Source organism: Diachasma alloeum, unplaced genomic scaffold (assembly GCF_001412515.2).
Source record: "Diachasma alloeum isolate Michigan unplaced genomic scaffold, Dall2.0 Dall_scaffold_00208, whole genome shotgun sequence".
Taxonomy (NCBI): Eukaryota; Metazoa; Arthropoda; class Insecta; order Hymenoptera; family Braconidae; genus Diachasma; species Diachasma alloeum.
This window is the reverse complement of record NW_021680373.1, coordinates 935,272-962,431: the sequence shown is the minus strand read 5'-3', so window position 1 is coordinate 962,431 and position 27,160 is coordinate 935,272. Positions and strand designations below refer to the sequence as shown.

The window sequence follows — 27,160 nt, the reverse complement described above, 5'->3', positions numbered from 1 at the left end:
TATCCTATATCTATAGAAGGATATAAAAACACTAGTGTATTCGCTATTTTATTTCATTCGAAATTCTGCTGCAGCCACTCCGAATCTTCCGCAAAATTTAGAAAATAACCCAAATATTTTATTCTTGCAAAAGGGGAATTCTAATTTCTTCACTCTAAATCCTATTAAAAATTCCTTCTCGTCACATCGAAAGTAACCCCATTGCAATAAAAAAAAAACACTAAAACTAATGAAATCAAATAAAATTAAAATTAAAAAAACAGAAATCAACAAAAATCTATTCATTTAATTCTACCAGATATGTTTGGTGGAATTTGAATTTCTTCACGTCTGAAATGTTGACAAATTGCCGACAATCGCCCCTAACTCCGGGATTCCCCACGTTTATTCAGCCCAGCTGTCTCAAAGCCCAACAAATGACTCAACCATTCCCCAAAACCCCGCGGAACTCTCGACAAACGATAGAAAATTAACAATGAAGGATGAACGAGTAGTAAAGTGGCGTCACCGATCAGCCGAACGCATTGACGAACTCATCCGTGAGTCGAGTGCGTGTGTTCGGGGCGCTCAGGGTCGTGGCTTTCGGCAGAGGAGCGAAAACTCGGCTCATTAGATTGACATCTGTAGTTCATTAAAGTCGGGGCCACGCTCCGGGCCGATTATAAAACTTTCTTCCTCTCCAATTCCCTCTTCATCTTACGTAAACAGACATGTGAATGTTTCCCAGTTCGAGTTGAGCCTCAGTCTAAAATGTTTGCGGATGCAGTTCTCGCGTTTTTATTCGTTTTGACTGTTGCGGCGGGTCTCGAGGGGTCGGATATAAAAAAAATCGGGAAGTGTTGTGCCAAAGGGGAGATTATTTCGGCGAGAAAGAACTTCAGTTGCGTCCCTCAAGAAATTTCCACTGAACTCCTCAGTGGCGAGACGACCGGGGACAACTGGGTGCACTTCGACGAGTGTCCGGACACCGGGGAAGTCACGATAATACGACTAAGCGACATAATTGATAAGAATATATCGAGCATAAGCGCCTCCTCCGGGTGCCTGGACCTCTTCGACGGTGACAAGAAACTCGGAGTGATCCCGGTTATTGTTCACTGCGAGGATGACTCGAGTGTGGTCAGCCTCCAGATCCCCAAACTCGCTGGATTCAGAGTCTGCTGTCCCCGCGGTAGGATTTACGACCCCGACGTCCGCGACTGTGTCCCGAGAGAATTAATAGGGACATTGGATATTGCTGATTTTATCTTTGACTCTGTCGGCGGAAAATCCTTTGTTGAGTTTTCGAGTTTTGTGCGCGGCCCACCTCAGTGCAAATATGCGATAGTGGATTATGTCATCGATAGCTGGAGGAATCTCGAAATTCTCGGGAATGGGAGTCTTAAGGTAAATATAGAATTTTAGGGGGATTACTGGTAGGTTTTGTGTGCTGGCGTGGGAGGTAATCTTTTTTTTTTTTTAATTCCGCGGCTTTTGGGGCTTTTTATTCGTCGCGGGGACGAGCGGCTGAAGGGCTCGATGTCATAACATTTTTTTTCGTCACTTGTGGGTAAAGGGACACTTATTGGGAGGAAAGTAGGGCTCGATACTCGTGGGTGAAGGGTTCTTCCATTCTTAGGAGGGTTTTTACATACCTTCTCATGGGGTTTTTAACCATTGCATTTTTTTCAGTAAACATTTTCGGGTTATTCATATTGAGAATAATCCCGGTTCCATAATGATAATTTTTTCAAAAATTCGTTGTTTACTAATAAATAATTGAACCTGTTTAATCTTTCGGAAATCGATTTCCAGCAAAATTCTGAAAATGAATAAATTTGTTACGATTCCGAATGGGTGATTTTTACAGCGGAAAATGGATTGTTTATAAATTATTCCATCAATCTTCCTCCAAAAGTAAACTTTCTAATTTTTTCAGAATTGAGTAATGTTTTCTAACGGTTCAACATCGAGATTCAAGCTCAGACCTGTCAACTTTAAATAATAGAATAATTGCAAAGTATCTGGAAACTACACGGAGAGAAATTTTTTAGAAAAATTCTAGTCCTAGCACGGGAAAAGAGGCGCAAAGTGACGGCCAGGAAAAAATTCCAGTGCCGGCACTAGAAATTTTATTGGGGAAAACGTGAATTTTTCCCAGTATTTCTGTGAAAATTTCACAGAAGTCCCCAGAAATTTTACCAGAAATACCAAGAAATTTTACCTTAATAGCACTAGAATTTTTCACAAACGGTGGATTGTGATTTTTTCCAGTACTCGTACTAGAATTTTTCTAGAAAATTTCTCTCCGTGTAGGGGTCAAATGGGGCTCAAATGAAAGCTCCGATGTTCCCCTGCAAAAGTAAAAAAGCATTTCACTGGAGGAGAAATCTCCAAAGTACCTAGATACCCTTAAACCGTTTCAGCTCTTCCCTACTGAAATCTGAAAAATGAAAAACGTGAAAAATCGCCCGCTCGTCTCTCCCGCATTCCGCGATAAAGAATTCACGGTCAATACGATCATTTGAATTCAAGAGTATTTTTCCACGCAATCTCAAGCGCTGAAAAAAGACCCTCCCATTCACAGAAACCGGATAATGTTCACCAATGTTTATTCTGCTACACCTCTGTTTATCCTTTTTTCCTCGCCCCATCCTCTCCCCGGAGTTAAATTTTTTATGACGCCACTTCTCGCTCCAGCCATGTTATTTTTCCCCTCCACTGTTTACATTACAGGTTTCAATTTCGTCTGACGAGGACACGAGTGTACTCCTGACCGAGGAGAATTCATGCCTCGATAGAGGTACTTCATCTGGGCTTATCCTGAGATTATGCACTGGCGCGGAATATTGTCGTAGGAATGCTTGTGTGAGAAAGTGTTGTCCCGAGGGCCAAGCGAGAATCGGTAGAGTTTGTCAAATGATTCCACTAGGTACTGTGCCGCCGGGTGAATTTCATCGGAGACTCGAGGAATTCTCTCGAGCCAAGCCCAATCATTCCGAGTGGAAACCGTTGGATACAGCCAGTTTGTTACTTTGTTTTTTAGTAAATAAATTTGTATTTTGAGAGAAAACAATAGTGAAATCAACAAATTCGTCAGGCCCACAGCAAGATATTTTGCTGTTCTACGAAAATTTCACTAGTTTGAAATTATAAACATGGGATATTTCGCTAAATGTCAATTTATTTATCAATCCTCTGAATGATGGAATTGTTTTCTCTCAGTGAATTATTTGTATGAAAAAATTTGATGGAAAAATTACTTTTGGTTCTACTGAAAATGCCACAGTCTCACGAGGCTATTTCTATGGAAAATTCACGTAACTCTTCAATTCTCGTCTTCCAGTTGCTTAAAAATGTCGAATATCGTTAAATTTCCAGGGAAATTTGAGATTTCATGAAATTCTATCTCTTACGCGAAGTCAATGTCGTAACAAATGCATTTTTCTATTGAACTTCACACTTAAAAAATTTGTTAATTGAAATTCCAAGGCATTTTGTCATCGATAATTAACAATTTTATGCAAAAATCAATGGAAATTTTGGATTTCAGACGAACTGTTCCATGAAAATTGATGAAAATCAGAAAAATTCAGTGTAATTTGGTACTCAATATTCATGTTTTGATTGAAAATTCAAGTAACTCTTTAATTCTTGTCTTCCAGCCCCTCAGAAATGTGGAATTTCGTTAAATTTATAGTAAAATCTTAGAATTCATGAAATTTCATGTTTTGCGCGAGTTCAATCTCCTAACGAATGCCTTTTTCCTTTGAATTTCACACTGTTAAAATTTTTTACTTGAAATTCAAAGGAATTTCATCAGTGAAAATTCCAAATTTTATGAAAAAGTCAATAGAACCGGTAAATTTCAGTTCAATTATTCCAGGAAAATTTATGGAAATCTGAGATTTCATGAAATTTCATTTCTCATGCGCATTCAATATCCTAACGAATGCGTTTGTCCATTGAATTTCACACTGTTAAAATTTATCAACTGAAATTCCAGGGAATTTCATCATTAATAATTCAAAATTTTGTGGAAAAATCAATAAAAATGGTGAATTCCAGTCAAATTCCGCCGAAATCTAAAATTTCCTCATTAGTTTATCCCTAAAATCAAATTATGATTCAACCGGGTTAAGTCGATGTGACTATTGGCCAGTTTTCGACGAATATCTCGGAATCTAAACGAGATACAAAAATTTCTCTCACGACCTTTTTTGTAGAGCCAATTGAGGGTTATAAAAAAGGGCATGAGAAAAATTCTGCTATCTCTCTTAAATTCCGAGATATGAATGAAAAACTGACCGAAAGGTCAAAATCGACTTGACCCGGTTTACCGCTTCGCTACAGAATTTTCCAATGTCTCAAAAATCTTGAATATCCCAAGAATATGGATTATTAATCGGTGAACACTCATGCGAGCACGGAAAATACTCACTGATGCCCGATGAACTTCCGGTTATCGATTCCCACGGTAACATTCACATCCACCTACCCGAGCATGAAAGATTCAGGCACCACGAGTACTGCATGGAGGTATTCCGCAACGTAACGAGCTATGACGACGGTTTCTACCCCGCCGTGTGTTTCCCCAATCCCGACCCCCCGGGGCCCAACAAATGGAGGTATTAATTACGAATATCATCGAATGACACAACTAATCACCACTGAATTATCACTTCCCTCCTTCCAGATTCGGTATCAATGCAGCCCTGGAATTAACGAGCTGCATGTTTCTGCTGATAACATTTCTCGTTTACGTTTTTCTACCACTCCTGCAGAATCTCCACGGCAAAACATTGATGTGTCACGTCGCGAGTTTATTCGCTGCATACGCCTGTCTAGCTGCGATCGCACTGACTGAACCACCGTGGCCAGAGGCAGATGCATCAACGAGGGATGACGGTAACAATGAAATTTCATCTGATAGTGGTTGTAAATTTCTTGGATACACCACGCTATTCAGCTTTCTCGCTGCGTTCGCCTGGCTCAATGTCATGTGTTTTGACATTTGGTGGACGTTTGGGTAATTGAATCATTCATTCAGTCATCGGGGTAATCGTAAATTTTAAAGAAAGTTAAATTTTGGGTTAGTCGGTGGGTTGATATTACTGAGAACTTTTTAATTATTGAATTTGTGATTCAGCCCCCGGTGGATTAGTTTTCGAACGTTATCTCGATTGTTTTTCCATCTTCATAATGTAAAATGTATCACTATTTTCATTGGCTTTGACATCACGCGGAGGTCACTAAAAATTATGATTGTGCAGTCAAAAAAAGTAGAAATAAACTGAACATTTTCAAAGAGCTTTTTTAATAAAGATTAAGAAATAAGTCCGATGGAGAGGAAATAGTGAATGGGTAATTTATCATGGTAACTAAGGATCTGAGAGCCATTGACTACTGTGACAAATGACGACCTAACAGCCACTAGATGCGTCAAATTATTAATTTGCGATTTTCTCCCTATTGGGTTTATTCCCCAATATTATTCAAAAATGCTCTTTGAAAATGTTCAGCCTGTTTTCAACGTTTTTTTGAAAAAATAAAAAAAATAAATAAATAAAAACAAAATAAAAATAAAATAAAAACAAAATAAAAAAAACAATCAAGATCACGTTCGAAAGATAATCCACCCGGGCCTTGGAGAAAGTTAAATTTTGAATTAGTCGGTTGGTTGATATTACTGAGAATTTTTAAATTACTGAATTCATGATTAATTGAATATTCGAATTTCAAATTATTTTAACAATCAATAATTGAGTTCGGAAGATTGACGATTATTTGGTTAATGAGAAACATTTTTATTTAAAATTATTTACTCAATTGTCAATTATTCAATTGATAGTCAATTGAAAATTTAGGTTATCGATTATTTTATTAATTTTCAGATTTCAATGAGGATAAGTAAATTTTAATTTATTTTAAGAATATGCAAGCACTTTTTACTATTTGATACAGACTACTCTATAGAGTCAATCATTTTCAATCATCAAATTCGTCAATTAATTTCCGTGAGAAAAATTTGAAAAACATTATGAATATTCAGCGTTATTAAAATGACATTTTGCACAGAATTATAATTTTTTTTTAACATTCGTTATTTATAAACGAATAATTGAAATTAAAACTTTAAACTTTCGGAAACCTTATTTTTTGTGCATGAAATTGATTCCTGATAAAATTCTGAAGATGAATAAATTTACGATTCCGAACGAATGATTTTTACGGTGGAAAATGGATTGTTTATAAATAATTTATAAAAAATACTCGTAGTTTTTAAGAATTGCAAAGTTTAAATAATAAAATCACTGTAAAATCCATAACCCGTAGTGTCCATAAACTTGGAGTCAAATGGAGCTCAAACGAAAGCTCTGAGTGCGACTGCAAAACTAGAAAAGCATTCCATTGAAGAAAGAATAGCGAAAGTACTTGGATATCCTTAAAACTATCGTATACGTGTCCGATGCATTCAACTGTCTCCAGGGACTTCTCATATGACTCATCGTTTTCTCGATAAAATGTTCGGAAACTACGACTGATATTGCGCCCAAAAAATCCTCTCGGTCCACCCTACAAACCCCGAAAAGGATTTCCCGACAAAATCGTCTAAACGACTTGGCTATCCCAATATTAATAATCCAATGATTGATGCCGCCCCCTGCATTAATCATGTTTAGTGCCCCAACGTAACGGACCCCACGGGGATGAAATATCGATGGAGTAATGGAACTGTAGTTCTGATAACCAAAACACTAAAAGCGAAATGTCCTTTCGACGCGCGCGGCCCTTGGCAAGATAAGGGTTTATATGTTCCTCTTCACCCCGAAAAATCCAACAACATCTCCCCTCCAACGTCGTCACATCCAATCCTCCATCTCCCCGAGATTCGTGCCAAAGATAATTCCCAAGATTAATGACGAGCCGCAGAGTCAAAACCGTTCATTCTGCGAGGAAATGCAAAGAGACTGGTCACGAATTCCTCAGCCTTCAGAGACAAAAAAGATGAATTCAAACGGCTTTTTTATTCAGTCTTTGATATTCCCCTTTCATTTCGTCCACGAAAATCCAATGGCACTCCCTCCCTTTGACATCCCTCAAACGTAACGCTATATTTTGCTGGGATTTGGGTCGTTGTTGGCTACAAGGGGAAACTTAACTTTTGTGGCAGCTGTGAAGAGGCTCAGGACTCGAGACAAGATATGGCCCCGCAGGGGGTTTGTATGTGTCCACGCAACCAACTCATCACCTCAGACCACTTCGGTCAGGCCAAGCTTCCCTCTTACCCTGGCGATAAGGTTGTGCACAAGCACCAAACCGAGTTGTCGACAAAAAGCCAACACTGTACAGTGTAATGTGCATTGTTTTCAACTTCCACTGCAGCTCATGCTTCTTTTTTTCTCACCCTCCCCATTGTTTTTTATTCCATTCTTTTAAGACTCGTCTATCTTTAGATTTCACCCAGTCGTCTCTCCCCGCTGCCCTTTCTCTCGCGCATTTTACTCTCCAAGAAAAGGTGAGAACAAGTAACAATGTGCTACGACGAAGAACTAGCCGGAGATGTTTGTGTACTCAGCACGCGCCGATTTTCGAAAATAGAATTCAACTGATGTATACAGTGTTGGAAACAGTCTGAGATATTTGAGGAATGCTGGATGGCATATGTCGATAATTCATTCTCGTCGTTTCTCTTTTAGGGGGTTGGGCGGCGCTGGGGGGAGGAGAGGAGCACAAAGAAAACGATTTTTTCTTTATTCTTTGTACGCCTGGGGTCTTGCATTCGCTTTAGCCTGCCTCGCTGGCGCTGCTGATTACACCGGTGTCATGCCGAGGAGTATGAGACCGAATATCGGCGTGGATTCGTGCTGGTTCAATTGTAAGATTTTTTTGAGGTTTTCTTGGCGGCGGGGGCGCGGAGAGAAATGTTCGGTAAAAATTACGGAACAACGAACGGAAGCCGCAATCGGTTTCCGGCAATTTTTATGGAATGGGAGGGGAGACATCTGAAACGTTCAGGGAATTTTCAGGTTCGTCACCGAACAAAGTGGGAAATTGTCACGTCATTTTTCCCGATGAAGTAAAATCTTACAGAAACTTGACGACTTATGGCTACAAAATCAAAAATTCTTGAACGTTGGACAATTTTTTTGAAGCTGGTGAGTTATTTCTAAGTTCCGTTCCGTAAAAAACAGCGGTGACTGTCAAACGGGTGGTTAATTTTTACGGAACAAATCGTAGAATTTACGTGGCGATTCGTACGGTTTCAGTTCCGACTCAGACTTTTTATTGAATTTTACTTCGATCGCGGGTTACGTTTCGAAACGTAATTTTTAGTGCATTTTTCTCTCCGTGCGGGGAAAATTTTCGGCGGTTTCGGCTTATTGTATCGCAAACGTTGGTTTCAAGAATGATGTACTTGTTCTGATGGAGAAATTGTTTTGATGAAATAGTTCTTTATTAAGAGGACTGAAGAGAACTTTTTTCATGGGGATTGTTAATTTATAAGGACTCAAAAATCATTCGTATTGGAGAGGGTATTTGATTTTAGAAAAAAGTCTTTTTAAATTTCAATTTGAGCTGAAATTTCAATTTATTTAAAATTCAAGAAGATATTCACCTGAGGTTTTTCGGTTTCAGTCTAATTGTGATTTCTTAATTATGAAATTTTTGGAAATTTCAGTGGACATATCACTTATAAAAAAATTCAATCGTTAGATTTTTGTTTTAATTCCTTCATGATCAGCTCTGATAAATTCCTAAAGGATATGTTTTGTTGGAATTCATACTACAAGTTTCATTTTTAAAAATCGTTGATTCTCATGAAGGAATAGAATTGTTATAAAATAAATTTTATAAAGAAATCTAAATGCAACTTTTTTGTGGAAAAAAAATCCTCTCGTCCCGATTTTTTTAAACCGTTGGAAAAAAAATCAATTTCCATGAATGAAAAAAGTCTTCAAAAATGTGAATTTTAGTTGAAATTTCAACTAATTAAAAATTCAAGAACATATTCACCTGAATTTTTACAATTTCCAATCATTTTCCCTGAATAATTGAACGCAATCATCATTTTTATTGCTTTTCTCATCAAACTGTAATTTTTCAACAACGAAATTTTCTGAAATTTCATCGGATAAGTGAAGAATTTTCCTATGCATTTTTCACATCTGAGAAGATAAAATAAAACCGTACATTGTGATACAAGTGAAAAATCATTCCAGTAGCGAAGTGGTAAAACGGTTCAAGTCAATTTTTTTTTTATTAACGCCTCCGGATCCAGGATGGGTCCATTCAGCTTAAAAAAAATTATTTAATACATCCTTTAGTACATCGAGTCTTGTTGTTGCATATTTTATACTTTGATTTTGCAATTTTTCAAAAATTTGGAAATACTTTTGATATATGATTCAAGTCAATTTTGACTATTGGCTAGTTTTCGATGAATATCTCGGAATCTAAGGGAGATACCAAAATATTTGTTATAAACTTTTTTGTAGAGCCAATTGAGACCTACAACCAACATAATTACGAAAATTTCGCTATCTCTCTTAGATTCGGAGATATTCCTCAAAAACTCAACTGGGAGATGAGTCGACTTAAACCGTTTTACCACTTCGCTACTGATTTTTGTCGAGTGTAAGAGATGCGAAAAATATCAATTTTTTTCCACCATTTGCAGCGGAATCCAGTGGCGTTGTAATTTTTTTCATAACTCCCATATCAATTCAACTAGTGGCCAATGTGATATTTTTCATTCTGACATCGCTCCACTGCAGTCGCGTCAGAGCCGAGATAACGAGGGTCATGAGGCCAGCGACAGACCCCAGGAGTCGGCGTTTTCACTCGGACAGATCCAAGTGAGTCCCTATCAATATCATAATTTCCGGAATAAAGCGGTAATTGATATTTCAGATTAATCGTCAACATCAAACTTTTCATCGTGATGGGAATATCCTGGGTCATGGAAATAATCTCCACTATTCTCAATCGTTACGCAACCGATTTTAATTGGCGAGCCGAGTTTTTTTACGTTTCCGATGCATTCAACTGTCTCCAGGGGCTTCTCATTTTTATTCTGTTTGTGCTGAAGAGCAAGGTTTATCACGCGCTTAGGCACAGGTTGAAGGAGGGGAGGCACAGTGCTCAGGGAACATTGAACACCACTTTGCACGATCCTTTCAGGGTCCAGAAGAGCGCCAGTTGCAGTACTCTGATGTCCACATTTGCAGTTAATTGTAATCCATGAGTAATGAGTCGTGAAATGAGATCATTTTTATTTTTTGATTGTCACCAGACATTTCGTCGTACAATCACTTTTTCATTCCCCAATGCATCATGACTAGTCATTTAATCCTGGTAAAAAAGATCCTGCACAGAATTTTTTTTTTCTGAAAAATTTTCATTTAAAATTGAGTAAATTTCGTTTATTCTTTTTTTCCAATTTGGGTAGAAATATTTTCTTTGTCTTTAGAAGTTTTGGATCAGTGAAGCAAAGTGAGCAATTTTGACTTTTTTCTAAATGCCAATCGCTCATTGAATTTTCAATTAAATGAAATTTTTTTTCCGTGGAAAATGGGATTTTTCCATTTTCAGATGAACCTAATCCGATATTGACTGATAAATTTATTTCCAAGTTATGGACATAAAAAAAAAAATCAAGTGTACATTTTACCGATAAACAAATTAAAATTTTTTTAAAAATTTTCTCTCATTTTTTTTATTTTAAAAAATCTGAAAAAAAATGGAACGTTCACTTTTGGAGGAAGATTGAACAACAATTTGTGAACAATCAATTTTCCACCGTAAAAATCATTTATTCGGAATCGTAACAAATTTATTCATCTTCAGAATTTTTCCAGAAATGGAATTAATGCCTAAAAAAATAAAATTTCCGAGACTTTAAACAATTTCAATTATTTATTTATAAACAACGAATCTTTAAAAAAATCCTAATTCTGTGCAAAATGTAATTTTAATAACGCTGAATGTCCATGATTTTTTTCTAATTTTTCCTACGCAATTTAATTAACAAATTCAATGGCAATTGGATATCCTTAACACTAAAATTTGTAGAATAGTCTCAACCGCTGACTTTCAAAAAAGAATTCGTTTAGACTGATTTTCAGCCATTTATTATTCATATTGACGATATCCCCAGTTTTTATAAGATTCAAGTCTCTTTAATCCATGAAATTCAATTTCCTCGGACCTTTTTCCCCAGGATTGAATGGCCTGTAACCCAAAACGCACCTGTACATACAAATTTCATAATTCAGATGAATAAAATATGACCAAAGCCACAAACGGATAAAAACAATATCTTTATTACACCTAAACCCCCGATTAACCGGAGACGAAACAATGCAATAACCATTACACAGATTCAAAAAATTGATTAACAATCAATGCAATACGTATCTACACACTGATGTAAATGTTAATATGTACAGATTGGCTCCTCAATGACGAAACGAGAGAAAAAATGATTCACAAAAATCGTACAATAGAAATGAGATAAGCATCCACCCGAGGAATCAGGGTTTGCTATCAGCACTCTCCTCGAGGTCTGGATCCTCGTTGATAATAGAAATGTCCCTGATAGAATGCTTCCGGGATCTCCATCCTTCCTGCGGCACAACGAGCTCGGTAGTTTTGGTGAGCAATCTTGGACCAGTGAGTGAGATAATTATAGCCCCAGTTGGAGCTGTTAGAATAATCGATAGAACGCAGAGTGTCAGGGTTGTCTCGGCGTATCTCACAGCGTCGGTATCACTTCTGTTTATTTGATCGAGTGTAACAGGACCCAGTGCAGCCTGGACCGTTGCCTTCGCCATGCAGGCAAGGGCTATGAATATTTTTTCCTTGAGATTTAATCGCGAACCAACGCCAACCAAGACTGTCGCGAAAATCCTGAGGATAATTCCAGCGACTAAACAGGCTATGCAGAGGTACACTGTGGGCCCATCTAACTCGTTTATCTTTATTTGGGTGCCAGTGACACTGAACAAAATTGGCTCGAAGATCATCCAAAAGATCTCGAAGGATATTGTCACTGGATTCTGAAAGAGAAATTGGGGCGTTCCTTATTCATAAGGCTTTTCTGAAAACTATTTCATGACTCGAGAATTTTTTTTTGGGTAATGAAACATTTATGAGGGACTTCCTGATTTTTTAAATAAGAAATACGTATCTGATATTTTTGATTCAATTTTTAATTTTATTCATTGCAGTCAATCAAAATCATCACGCCAGAACGTAACTGATTCATTTTTAATATTGCGGAAGTGCTTGTGGGGATGCAAAGAAAATTTTTTTTTAAATGAATAGAATGAGAGAATATTGATGCATGTGTTTTACGATGAAAGGAAAATAAATGAGCACAAGAACAGAATGAATGGGGAAATGTTAATAATTAATTAGGTTTTCGATAAATGAAGTCGTTCAATTTTTTTTGAAGAATCCTCATTTCAATCGATGAATTTAATCTGGAGTTGTAAACATTTTTGAAAAAAATACTGATTCATTTTGTTGATTGAATAAATTTTGTCGACGATTATTTAATTAATTACATTCCTGATAAAATAAAATAATTTCATTTTTCTGTTGAAAATATTCCATTCCCTTCGTCATTAATTCGAACTGTGTTCAATCGATGAATTTCATCTCCAGTTGTGAATATTTTTGAAAAAAAAATCGTTTCATTTTTTACTTGAATAGATTTTGTCGCCACTTATTTAAGAATTCTCTATGCAATGGTGTCTAGGAGATATTTATAATCTAGAATTGGAGAAAAATGTTCATTCCTTCCTGTTTTCATCATAAACTATTAATTTGTTTATCAAATGATTTTATCACCGTCATAAAAAAAATTTTCATACGTCTATAAAAAAAATTTAACGATTAATTTTTCAGCGTTTACACAACGATAATCTCAGCCACATGGTAAATACATTCAAACTGGTATAAACTAATATGTCCCATCTACAACACGGCCAATCATCATTATTCGTATGTCCTTCGGAACAAGTCGCCGTGAAAATCGACAAGTTCCGCTCTCGGCTAAACTGACGAGAATCACGATTCAAGAGCAGTGCGGGTAGTTTAGATGAGGAGATTGCAGGAAGGGTGGGGGCAAGGAGATGTAGGGCAGTGTCAAGAGTTTTCGGGTTTTTCGAAAAAGAGAACGAATCGTTCATCCTCTGAGCTGAAATCACGATTTTTCATGATTTATTAAAATAACAAAAAAATATCTAATGTTTTTTCATTTAATTTTAATGTTTCATGATTCTATTGAATTAAAAAAATTGCATGTAACCACCCTATTAATCAATTTTTTAATAATAAATGCTTGTGGACGATAGAAAATTATTACAGATGTCTTGAAATGAGGAGAGCCCGGTCTGGACTATCCATTTTTTAGTAAAAAATTTCTTCTTATTCATATTGAGAATAATCATAAACAGAATTTCCTATGATGTTACAAATTTGTGGAACGTTATCTAAATTTCCTTCTTCAATAAAGAATTTGTATTTTTTTTTTTTTATTTTTTTTTTCATCACATTATGGTACTGAATGCAATGAATGGGCGGTATGGGATGAAAACTTTTTCTGAACCCTTAAAAACTCGCCGAATTTTTCATAAAATGAGATCATTCAATTTCCACTTTATTATTTAAAATTGTAAAGTCATTATGTCAGTGTCAAGGCTTTTCGAATTATCTGGAAACGACAAAAAACCAATTGTTCATCTTCCGAGAATTCTAAAAACTCTGCATCTGTACAAAGAGATTGTTTACACTTCATCCCACTTCCTCACCGAATTAATCATGACGATTTGATTTATGAATTGTTCATTTTCGCCGGAATTATTGCAGTTGATGTGGATCCACGTACGTGGGATTATTCCGAAGGCAAATATCAACGGCTGCCAATTAATGAAGAGGTGCGGGGGGGGGTGGAGGAGGGTAGGAGTTTCCGCGCATTAGTGAGGACTGCATCCGTCTTAATTGCCAAGTGGTGTGTCAAATTCAATTAAAAATACTCTTCTGATTGCACGAGCCTCAAATCAACCCTTGAGTTTTTAATGAATCGGGAGTTGTGTACTTACATCGTCGATGTCCCACCCCTCCTGCTGCCAGAAGTAGCAGCTGACGAAGGCAGCGGCAACGACGGCCAGTGGTCCAGCTCCGCCGAGTTCGATGGCTTCGCTACCGAACACTGCGAGGAGGCCTCCGACGAGGAGCATTAGCACTCTGAGAGGTACCATAAATGGCTGAAAATAGGGAATTCAGAGATTTGTTAGTGGAGGAAATCAGCAGAATTAGAGAACACGATGTGAAAAAGCTGTTTTGGAATTTTAGTATTTCCGCACGTTTCTCCATTGAATGCGATTTAGGGGAAAAAATCAGGAAATATCAGATTCAAGAGAAAATTTAATGAAACTTCAAATTTTTGTGCAACATTAGGACGAGAAAATGTGAATGTTTAGTGTCAAATTATAAATTTAACGACAATGACAATTAATTGGAGAAATTACAATCAATTGAAAATTCAGGAATATATTCCTGGGAATTCTAATGATTTCTATTAATTTTCATGGAATAATTGAACTGAAATTAAAAGTTCGCTTAGATTTTTCCGTGAAATTCAGAATTCTCAATTATGAAATTCCTCGAAATTTCAGTGGAATGAAAATGTGATTAAAATTTCCATGAACTGTACCGGGAATTTCCAACAGTGTGGCGTTGAAAATTGTTCCATTGAGGTACAAAAATTGTGATAAAACATCTGTTGGGAACGGTAAGAATTTTCCAAAATCGTAATAAATAAATTTCCCAGTGTTTTATTGTAATTTCAGCCCAAATATTTAAAAAAATTGTGTTTTGAGGAAAATATGTTGAAATTTCAAAAAAAGATTTTCCAGAAATTTCCTTTCCCATTGATTTTTCCATAAATTCAGAATCCAAAAAATTTCTCAAGGCCTGAAATTCCATTCCAGCAAAATTTCGTAAAAACATTTTCAGAAAATCAACTTACATCTCCTTTCTCAGGAACGTATTTCGCCAAACACCCCCAAAGGGCACCAAACCCGAGTCCCCCAACAATAGCCAATGGTCCCTGGAGTATTTGATACCACAGAGCATCATTGGAGAATAGAACACTCTTCAGAATACCGAAGCCAGCGACCGAAACAGCATCATCAATACCAGATATCCCGATAATCAATGTTGGGATTCCCTGCAATATAAAAAATTCTTCTCGTTTTACCCCGAGCATCCGAACATTCCCAATAGCCTCATCAGGAGTCACGCATTAGTGTTTCCCCATCACAGCCATAATAATAAGAGCATTAACAAACGAATGGATCGACTGATAAATTATTTCGCCCACACAATGCTGAAATGTTCCTCGCTATACCCGATGTATATGCTCTGCGAATAATTTTTGTTTTCTAAAAAAATGAAAGATAAATAAGGAAAATAAAATAAAATCAACTGCAATCAATTAATAAACGTAATAAACCCTAAATAAAGGAGTTTTCTTCCCGAAAAAAAGATAAATTAAAATAAACAATGACAGGAACTGAATGTGGCTCGAAAAACTTGATCACCAAAATATCAGAATCAATAAATAGAACTTTCATCGGAATCAACTAATTGAATGCGCGAATTAATGCAATTAACTAATTAATTGCTTTCCACTGAAGCTTCTGTTCACATTAAATAATTTATTTCGAACGCAGATGAATGTTCTCTTGATCCAAAATAAAGACTTTATTAGTTACAAATGGAATAATTCAGTAGCGAAGTGGTAAAAGGAGATAAGTGCATTGTCTTCTAAATTCGTCATATTATTATTACCATTTGAAAATAAATGTTTCATTGTGATTCACGCAAAAAAATTTATTTTTCTTAATGTACTTATCTCCTTTTACCACTTCGCTACTGAATTGCTTAATCGGCAAAGCGAATTAATTTATTAACACGTAATAATCCTCCACTGGCCATAAATGCGCTGTATAAATAAATAAATGCATTTCGTGGAATTAAAAAGCTTTAATCGAACTGAATACATCGGTGCATTAATTCCCAAAAAATGTTAAAATGAATAGTTTTGAATGAACAGTCTTCTTCGATTCAAATCCGCCATTTCTGAGGGCATATCCATCTATCTACTCTTACCTTAGCCACCCCATACCCCTTGCTCCTCAGTCTGAAGAGACAGGGCACGATAACAGCCGGCGATACCGCCGCAACGACACTCCCAATCAGCAAACTCCAGATCCAAGGTAAATCCAGGAGGTACTTGCTCATTACTGTCACGACAACGGCCTCCACGAGCCACGGAACCAGCCCAATCTTCGGCATCGTGATCCTCTGCCGCCTGACGGCGTGCGGATCCAGATCCAGTCCCGCTCGTGTGAGGATAATCACCAGAGCGATCTTCCTGTGTTGGATTCATCAACAAGGGGATGAAATTTCATCTTTTTTCAAATGGGGAAAATTTCTGTCGTTGATATATTTTTTCAAACTATGTTATGACCCTTGTGGCCCTTATTTAGACCCTCGTGACCCTTATCCTGATCCTCGGAACCCTTAATTTTTGAGTCTTAATTTCGAGTACCAAATTTTCATCACCAGAAGTCGATTTGGGTTTTTGTAATACAGAGAGATGTGAAAATAGTATATTATACTGTTGTATAATTTTTTTGTGATATCTGCTTTAAAAGTGCACTTTATGTCACACGGAGATAAAAGTATTATCTGGCGAATGTGGCTTTATAATCCGAGCCCAAGGCGAGATCATAATCACGTTCGTCAGATAATATTTTCATCGCCTGGTGACATAATCTACTATTTTGAAACGGTCTAGTGTGCGTAAAGCGGTTGTTTTGAGCACACCGTGCGTAAAGTGCGTAACTTTACATATTCGCACACGAAAACAATTACTTTACTTTCACAACCGTTCCGGACGGTAAACTAAAATAAGAAAAAATGAAATAAAATAGGAATAAAAAAATCGGATGTAAAATAGGATGTATTACACGTGCGTGCAAAAAAGTCGAACTTTACGCACTAGTAACATAATTAGTACGTTTCGAGACGAGTGTGTAAAAGTGTTTTTTGACCCGCGGAAGGTGTGTAGCGCTCCCAAGGGTCAAAGAACGCTTTTCCCACGAGCATTGAATCCTATTATTCGTCACGATTGTGCGTAGAATTTCACTTTACGCACAAGTGATAAAAAATACTATTCTAACAGTACTTCTTCGTTATTCGACACTTTCATTCGTATTTTCCCACTGATAAATGTTCGTTTTGTGCGGAAAAAGGGACAGTAGTTCTTCGTGTCGGCTATATTATCAAATTCAATGTAAAATTCAAAGCGAACAGGTTTTTTCGGTAATTTCTAACTCGCAATTTTTTTTCGTCCAAACAAGACTTGTTCGTCTCTCTTTCAGTGCACTTCATCCTATTTTTCTCAAGAACACGATAAAACGATTGAGTAGCGATACCGGAATATTTATATCAGTCATGTGAATCTCCGATAGTCGAGGTAAACACTGAACTTCAACGGAAATATTTCTAGCTAACACACATCCGGAGAACTTGTTTATTTGAATTAATTATAATTTATTTAATGCAAAAATCAAGTTGTATTGAAATTGATTCTTCTGTCTGCTCTTATTTATCGCTTACCAACAATTTTGTTATTTATGTTTAATCGCAAAAACATTATTCAATAAAAAATGAAATTTTAATGAACTTTATTTTTATTTGAACTTGCCTTTATATCAGACGAAGAGTTTTTGGGATTTAGATAAAATCATAAAATCAAAGAAATTCGTTATTTCATATAAATAAAAGTGCAAATAAAAATCTAGTTCAATAAAATTTTAAATATAAATTCGACAAATTTCATTTAATCAAATGAGAAAATTAAAAAGTTTTTCTTTTACCCAAATAAATACTTTATTCATAATAATTCTTCATTGGATGAAACAAATCATTCAATTTGATTCTGAAATAAAATTTATTTGAAATGCCTAAATTATTCATTTCGTTCAATTAAAATAGTGTTAGAATGAATGACATAAAGAACTCGATTTGATTGAAACGCGTCATTTTTCTGGTAGGCTATAAATTTTTGAACCGAGTCTCGTGACTCCTTTCTCATGTGACTCGAGAAAAGCGAGACAGCCGTGGTGGTCGGGTGTTAATTGATCTGTGTGAGCAAATAAAAAAGCGGAGGGAATACATATGTGTTTGACCGGGTGTAGAACCCGTGACTCGGTTTAACAGAGTTCGACTCATGTAGACGTTTTCCTTAGCGCGTCGGGGATCGATAATTGATTGTCATTTGAATAAATAAATTGACAAGTCACGAGTTACCACGTGCTTTCTCGGTTCTCTCGCTCTTCACATTACTCTCGTTGACATAATTTATATCAATCATTATGTCATGTTTCTTTTTCATTCAACCAATGAGATTCTCCGAAAATCAGTCTGATAATTTCTGTATCTCTGAGAGCATAGATGTCGATCAATTTTTTAAAAATGATTTTTTCAACAGAATGAGGAAGAATTTGGCGAATAACGAGGAATTTGTCTCTTGATTCTTCGGATGGTTAATCAGAAGAGGGTGGGGTAAAACGAGCGGTTTTAATTGTGAATATTTCCTGATCAAGTGATACGATTGGATGAATAATGTTTCATTTTTGCAGCTTCAAAAAATATGCTGGAAGTAAACAAAAACAGAAAACTGCACTTTATCGGTTTTTCAAGGAGAGACTACTACGAATTTTTAAATCGCATTGAATTTTCGTCGCGGGCTATTCGAGAGAAATTAAATATAAATCCCACTCCAATAGCCCGCGACTTTTGAAATTCATAGTAGTCTCCCCTTAAATTATTGACCCCTTCTTTCAATTCGCGGAAAACCACCGCTTTACGCACACTAAACCGCTTCAAAAAGCGCACTTTTCAGTCAAGTATCCCAAAATAGTATATTGTGTTACTAGTGCGCAAACTTCCACTTTTTCGCACGTGTAGCACATTCTATTTTTTGTGATACCTGCCAAGTTGAGTGTTCGGAACGATAGTGCAGGTAAAGTTGTTATTGTGTACACGTATTCGCTTTACGCACGGCATGCGGAAAACAACCGCTTTACGCACACTAACCCGTTTGGTCGAAGCTTACGCAATGCGTGACACAATTATTCACCTGTTTTTCGATTATTTTTGACAATTGCAAGCGTCGCATTCACTGTGACAGAACCCTTTCGAAAAATGCACTTTTCAGGCAGGTATCACAAAATAGTTATTTTCATCACAAGGTCCACAATGTATTTTCTGACGAACGCGGCTTTGTAGGCCGAGCCGAAGGCGAGGCCTCTAATCACATTCGTCAGAAAATACTTTTGGACCGTGTGATGAATGCAATTTTTCGACGAAATAGTAATTTTCGGTCCTAGGCTTAAAAAGTATTTTCTGACAAATGCGACTTTATAATCCGAGCCGGAGGTGAGCTTTTCTTTATAATCGCGTGAGTCAGAAAATACTTTCAGGCCGAGGGGCGAACGTAATTTTATGTCGGTACACCCCGGTTTTTTCGGGCCGAGTGACATAATTAGTATATTTCGTGTCGAGTGCTGGGGTTTTCGGCTCGTGTGAGGTTGACGCGCCGAGCGGAAGACGAGGTGTGCCAATCACACGAGCCGAAAACCCCTGCAGCCCTAGGCGCGAACGATATTTTACATCACGCTGTGACGAAAAGTGAACTTTTCGGCACGCTCCGCGTGCCTAAAAATCCAATTTCCGCCACATTGTGATGAAAAATATTGTTCGTAATTCATGAAAAAATGTTTTTTGCACTCGTTACGAAATATACTATTTCCGTAGTGATTTTCACTTTTACTAGTTTGGGAAAGGATCAACACCAATCCCTGGCCTGTAAAAAGTGAGAAGCAGTACGGAATAGTATTTTTCCGGCCTGTTGCGATGGGGTTTTTTACTCGTGTGGCGTTGGCCTCCGAGCCGTAGGCGAGAAATTCGATTTGCGATTTTTCATCACAATGTGGCGGAAATTGGACTTTTAGGCACGCGGAGCGTGCCGAAAAGTTCACTTTTCGTCACAGCGTGATGAAAAAGTATTTTTCTCTCTCATTCTAAATTGGAGAAGGTTGAAGCCCGTAACAACGCTAACCGCCTGATAATACGTTTCGATTGTAGCGTGGGAAGCTTTTCGGTCGGGTGGTTAATCAGAAATTTCCAGTGTCACATAGAAATGTACATGTGTAATAAACGTCGGGTCCATTCGTGGAGTACAGCATTGGCCACTCCGTTGCGTCATAGCCAAGCTCATTATCACTTGTGTAACATCGCATCCACGCGCATTCTGTGAAAACTGATGTGTGAATATGTTTTTTTACGGTCATCTGGGTGTAGTCTGCGCTGGTAATGAACCCGAGTTTTGATAGGGCATAACGGGGGGATCATTAACTAATCCTCAAGGTTCTGCCTCAAGTGAATGTGAATGAGCTGGGCAAAGGGAGAAATGAGATGGGCAAACATGGCTGTTTGCTTTGTGCAATACTCACGGGAGTTAGACGCTAATTAGTCACGCGCATTTTATCTCACTTTATTTTGGATGTTTAGGGGCCTTTTCTGTTTACCCGTGTCAGCTGATTAATCGCTGAGCTCACGCGCTTCGGATTTACTGATTCCTCTTATTCGGATCTAATAGACTGATAAGTCGATAATTCATCGGGTACTCGAAAAGCACGTGACATTTCACTTCACTCGATGGGGTATTCTATGTGTACCGGTTCATATCTGTCAGGTGGGATGGAAGAATGTAAGCCTTGGTACTATAAAAATACGCAAATAATTGATACTGGTTATCTTTTCGGTGAGAGAAACACGATAATAGGTGCGAGGGGAGTAAAGGGTTGGACGGTTCGGGAAATCGGAAGTTTACTTGACCCAAAATAGGTGTCATTTATTTATTGATGGATGAAAATTTGAAGAGTCAATTTTTGGGGACGTGACACTGATTTTTTGGAATTTATTCGGAAGTTTAGGGAATGTAACACTCTGGAATTCATTAATTTTGTCACTAATTTTCGGGAAGACATTTAAAGCATTTCAGGAAATTTTATTGGGTAGCATGCCAATTTTTTTCGTACTCAAATGAATTATTTACTGTAATTCCCGGAAATTTGACCACATAGTCCTAGATATTTTACCTTAATAGTAGTAAAGTTTACAGTTTCTATTGATTCTTCCCAAAAATTTTGAATTTTCAGTCAAAAAGGTGAGAAAAATACAATATTTTTCTGCAATGTTTATTTAAAATTATTGAATTTTATCCAGAATTTCATAATTTCTGAAAAATACAATTTGTAAAATTCAGGGATAATTTTTAACATTTTTTCATCTTCATGTGGGGTTTTACTATTTGTCTTTTCATATGCGACTGCTAATATTTCATTCTTGAAACCCCAAAACATATCAAAACCCCCTCAAATAATCTCGACAATCTACCCGAGACAATCAACCGGATCTAACAGGTGAGAAAACGCCAACTGCGTCAGGAAAATAGAATAAATATTGGACACTGTTGGTGTCAATTGAGCGGTGGAAATACGTGACTTATGTCTGACGGTTTGTTATGCGTAGTGTCAATCGACCTTAAAAAACATGAACGAGGCCTCAGTCGGAAAATGGTGTCGACTCCCTAAGCTCGATTCAATGATCTTTCTTATAGAATTTTTTTCTTCACAATTCCTGACATATTTCTTCATTCATCAATTACGTAAACTTCCCTCTGCTTCTTTAAAATGATTTTTCACGAGTGATTGATTTCTGGGAATTAATCGTAGTAGCAATGCGCTTTTTGCTTCCGAATGGCTTTGTAGTCGTTCAAATTCAAGTTTTGAATTTTTTGTGTTACTCCGTTTCAAATTTCAAATTTTCGATTTAAATGGAATGCGATTTACGGTATTGCTTCCGAATGGAATTCCTCGCGATCGTTACTCTGACCCTTGTGACCCTTATTTGGATTCTTAATGTAGTCCTCATAATAACCCTCGTGACCCTTATTTTGACCCTCGTGACCTTTATTTGTTGAGTCTTGGTTTTTAACCCCATGACCCTTCTTTGGACCCTTATTCTGACCCTTATTTGGCCCCTTAATCGTCAGATTAAGGGCCTTGTGACCCTTATACTTGTGATCCTTATGACCCTCAATCTGACACATATGTTTTTTAATCTGACCCTTGCGACCCTTATTAGAACCCTTAATCTGACCCTTGTGACACTTAATCTAACCCTTGTGACCTTTATTCTGACCCTAATGACCTTTATTTTGACCCTGGTGATCTTTACTTTGTTACCCTGGGGTTTTAACCCTCATGACCCTTATTTGGACCCTTAATTTGATCCTTGTGACCCTTATTTGGACTCCTAATAGGACCCTTGTGGCCCTTATACTTGTAATCCTTGTAACTCTTTATCTGACCCTTGTGATCCTTAATCTGACCCTCATGACCCTTGTGACCCTTAATTTCGGAGTCTCAATTTCGAGTACCAAATTTGTATCCCCAATAGTCGATTTGGATTTTTATAATATAGAGAGATAGATCGCTCACCGAAAACGTCACATGAATTTTTTTAAGGGATTTCTCACTCGTTCTTTCTTACGATTGGGTTTTTCAAGGCCACTTACCGAAGATTAGCGACAACATGAGCATATCCCTCAATGTGGACGAGTCCAACATTCTGCATTATGATACCAGTGAACAGCATACCAATGAGGGCCGGCAGTGTCGTTAGTGAGAAAATCCAGCCGGCAAAATGTGCTGCTATTGCTAAGCATGCTAAACTAAATAGTGGACCACCTGGTGCTGCATCCGCACCGACGAGTGAGTACGTTATGCCCCATGCCATTATACCGAGTAGAAAGAGACACAGTATTCGGGCAAATTTTCTGTATGTCGGGCAGAAGGGACGCGGACAGGCACGTCGCCAGCCTGGTGGCTCCCAGGATGGGGTGTCATCGGGTCCGTGACAGCGGGCGCAGAATAGATACAACCATGAACTAGAAGCACTCAAAATAATTCTGAATGAAACATCGGGAGGGGGAGATGAAGGGAGAATCGAATTGACGAAGTGGTTCACCAACCACCGTTTTTCGTAATTGGCAATTATCGGAGATGACTTTAGGAAGAAATGATTTATTTTTCGGAACATTATTGATTCTCAAAATAATTTGACATTTTTCAAGATCGAAAAAATCGTAATGCGTGAGGAGTCAAGTCAGATTTTTACTTATTTTCAATTTATCTGATGAGGAGTAATTTATTTTGGAAGGAAAGGTCAGATGCTATTTCTTGTAATTAATTTTTGTTACTTTTATAATTTTTTTGTAGTTTTTTTTGTTAAATTGAGTTGGGTTTTTGCAGTGATTTTTTGGATTTGTTGTTGGTAATGAAATTTTAAGTTTTCTCTTGCCGATGATTATCTACAACAAAAGTGTCTTCTGAATTTAACATTTTTCTCATTTGACTTTAACCAATTGATTTAAGAAAAAAACATAAGAAACTTTTTACAGATTATGATTTTTTTAACAAAAAATTGACGTCAATTTTTTTTAATTACTAGGTATCGAGATAATTCAACATTTATTCTGGTGGAAGAATTTTTAATGTTGGATTAGACATTTTGAGGTATGAATCATGACGTTTTCCGTATCTGATGAAGTTTTAACAATAGTATATTTTCACTGTATTATCTACAATCACTCGTGATCGAGGTAATTAAATGTTCAAAGAAATTCATAGAACTGATAATAGTTAATGACTACACAGATTGAAATTTTATCAATAGTCTGTTTATTTCAGAACTAATTGAACACAGGAGAGAATGTGCAACGCACCAACAAAAAATAATAGAAATTTTTATAATATTTGATTTTCACATTAACAACTTAGCAAGACGTAAAAAATCCTACTTCGGATAAAAATGTAAAAACACTGTAATTTTTACTCATTAAACTAATTAAATTTTCCCAAAAAATGAAAAATGCCACCACTTCCCAAATGACTAGAAACCCCTCCCTTCCGACTCCTTTCACACTGTTAGAAAATTACTCCTGAAATTTTAAGCAGAACGTCGTGAAATTTTTACCGATCACTCATTCACACAAAATTTTCATGTATTGTATTATTAAAAATCAGTTAAATTCCAGAGTATTCAATGGGATTGCAATTTTCAGGTCCACATAATAACCAAAATTATTGAATAATTTGAAAATTGAAGCAACAATTTCCCTGAATTTCCAGCCTGAATGAGAGATTCCATGAACGATTTGATCTTAAATTGAATTCAAATTCACAACCGAGGGGCTACTCACTCCATAAGTGACACCATGATTTCGAAATGAAGTAGACTTCGCGATTTGAGGGCTGATGTCAGTCATTTCGAGAAGAAATAAAATCGACGACTTCAAGTGAACCGCGATATTTCATGATTGCAATTGACTTCGAATGATTTCATACTAGAATCAAAATCACGACGAATATAGTTCGTCGTATTCTCTTCCAAAACATTCATTAATTTTAAACGACTTCGGCATGATTTCAAGAATTCCGCGTGTTTTCGGAAATGATTTCCGAGATTTTAGATCACGCGATTTCGAGGATTGAATGATTTCACGATTTCAGATTGACTTCATCGCAGAGTGGCTCCATAACTTCAGTAATGATTACCCCCTCGTTCACAACATTGAGAATTCAACTTCAACTATCGCACAATTTCCAGCAAATTTCTACCAGTGCCCCCTAAATCCTACCTTTTCAACTCCTCCGTGTACTCAATTTTATCCCGTATGGAGCTGGACAAGCTCATAGCCGATTTTTTCCTACTCTGTCCATTGATCCTGCCATTCTCAAGATCAAACTTGAACTGCGGTAAATTCTCGACACTTTCCCCATTGCTGTGATGCAGAATAGACTTCTTCCTGGCGGATTCCGAATCGTGCTGTGAGGTCGCACTAATCCTCCGATTGTGTTCAAACACCGGATTATCGATCCCGACAACCTGATCGCTGATGGACACCCTCCGGCTCCTGGTCTCCTCGTGCGGCCGCAAACCCCTGACACTGTACGACTGATCGGACTCCATCTTCCCTCAACAACTTCGCACAATAAATTCAAAAGTCTCCGCAAGTGGTGACCAGTCACCGAGGATCGCCTCACAACATGTGAGGAGAAAACTACGAGACATTAAAGACACTGTCAGTCCTGTCCCGAGAGCCCCTCTTCTTTTTTTCACCTCTTCTCAACAAACGATAATCACTCTGTCCAATGGATGTTACGACAGGCCCGCGCTACGTCTCCATTGGCCCATTTCCCGAATGCACAATTAATCCCTTTGATTTAAACGTTTTCACCTCTCCCACGTCCCAGCAAAGCCCAAACACCAGTTGTTCGCGCGTCTCCGGTGGAGTCCGACGTCTCAATAACTGCGTTCACGATGTGTCGGGGTAATAAGTATCGCGACGATTATCATTGAACACCGTTCGACTCGCTCGCCACTAAACTTTCGTCACTGGAGGGGGAGAACAAGCCTCTGTTGATGTTTACACGCGGTATTGTCACGCGCTTTTGTGATTACTCGGAGTAAAAATTTTCCGGTGAATGGAAAATTAAATGAGAGCAAATGCCCAACGGAAATGGGCAACACCGGACGGCCGTCGACGATTGTCAGTGGGCGCTCCTGTTGGACGGCGCACTGTCGCGATTTTTAGGTTTATTATTCGCGACACGGAAAATTGAATGTTGCACCCAGATCTGGCGCGACCTACTGCTGCCAATGGCCCTGGCTGAATTCGCCGAGCTTCTCCGTCAATTAACGCTCGTTATTATTATATGTATGGGGGTTTGTGAATCGCGGACTCCAGTGAGTGAGCGGGATTAGTCGCGGGATTAGTTGAATTCGGGCTGAATTTCTTGACTGCTGCAGCGCTGGAGGGGGGGCGATGGTACGTGGGTAAATTGTGCGGGGAGGGGGCAGGGATTTGAGGGGCACGCGTGCGGAATTTTTCAAGTTTTGGGAGGCCGGGAGGGGCTGACGGGAGGTTAACGCCGACGGGTTTTGTGGAATTGCGGAAAATTGAGGTTGCGTGGACGCGCGGCTTTCTTCCGAGACGTTGATTTATTTTGAATTATTAAGCTTGTTAACTTGGTACATTGTCGGGACAGAAATTGAAGGGACTAGCTGCCGGACGTGCTGGAGAATTTTATTGCATTTTTTGTAAGTTTTTTTGGGGATATGAATTTTTTTTTGTTTTTGGGGGTTTTTGCAATGCAGTGGGACATTTCACTCGGAAAAGTAGGGATTAGTGATAATTAATGAGTGGATTTCGATTGGATCTGGTCGTTTTTTGCGAATTTTTAAAGGGGAATTAAAATCAGAAGTTTTTACGAATTTTTGAAGAGAAATTGAAATTAGATGTTTTTTTAGTCAAGTATTTATTTCAATTGTTGTGCTTGTTTTTTTTATAACGCAAGATTTTTTATACAAAATTCTTTGGCAAGAACTTTGAGATCGATACAACGGGACATTCCACTCGGAAAAAGTAGGGATTAGTGATAATTATGAAGTGGATTTCGATTAAATCTGGTCGTTTTTTACGAATTAATAAAGGCGAATTGAAAGCAGATTTTTTTTACTCAATTTTTTATTTGAATTATTCAGCTTGTTATTTTATAATGTAAGTTTTTTCATACAAAATTCTTTGGCAAGAACTTTGAGATCGATACAACGGGACATTCCACTCGGAAAAAGTAGGGATTAGTGATAATTATGAAGTGGATTTCGATTAGATCTGATCATTTTTTTTTTACGAATTTATAACGGGGAATTGAAATCAGATGTTTTTTTATTCTATTATTTACTTGAATTGTTGAGCTTGTTATTTTATAACGTAAGTTTTTTCATACGGAATTCTTTGTCAAGAACTTTGAGATTTTTTTCCAAGTATTTTCTCCCGTCTAACAAAAAAAAACGGAGAAAACAAAATTGAGAAAATTTGAGGCGAGAGATTCCTTATGTTTTTTTATAATAATCAAAGTCCGTGGTTTGTTCTATTACATAGCAGATATTTCCGCAGTGATTT

The 27,160-nt window shown here is 37.4% G+C and overlaps 2 protein-coding genes across 2 annotated transcripts; one reads left to right on the top strand and one right to left on the bottom strand.

Moving 5' to 3' along the window:
• The first annotated feature begins 644 nt into the window (after positions 1-644).
• On the top strand, positions 645-10,672 carry LOC107036343 (G-protein coupled receptor Mth). The gene is made up of 7 exons (XM_015254268.1): positions 645-1,386; positions 2,716-3,004; positions 4,370-4,607; positions 4,676-5,008; positions 7,680-7,858; positions 9,662-9,839; positions 9,895-10,672. The coding sequence occupies exons 1-7, from the start codon at positions 751-753 to the stop codon at positions 10,226-10,228; spliced, it is 2,187 nt and encodes a 728-aa protein (XP_015109754.1). The 5' UTR covers positions 645-750; the 3' UTR covers positions 10,229-10,672.
• Positions 10,673-11,284: 612 nt separating this feature from the next.
• LOC107036342 (sodium/hydrogen exchanger 9B2) lies at positions 11,285-25,907 on the bottom strand. The gene is made up of 6 exons (XM_015254267.1): positions 24,833-25,907; positions 22,709-23,080; positions 16,165-16,429; positions 15,020-15,220; positions 14,091-14,255; positions 11,285-12,041 (listed from the first exon to the last, which is right to left on the bottom strand). Exons 1-6 carry the CDS (start codon positions 25,162-25,164, stop codon positions 11,517-11,519), a joined length of 1,860 nt encoding a protein of 619 aa, XP_015109753.1. The 5' UTR covers positions 25,165-25,907; the 3' UTR covers positions 11,285-11,516.
• Positions 25,908-27,160: the final 1,253 nt, after the last annotated feature.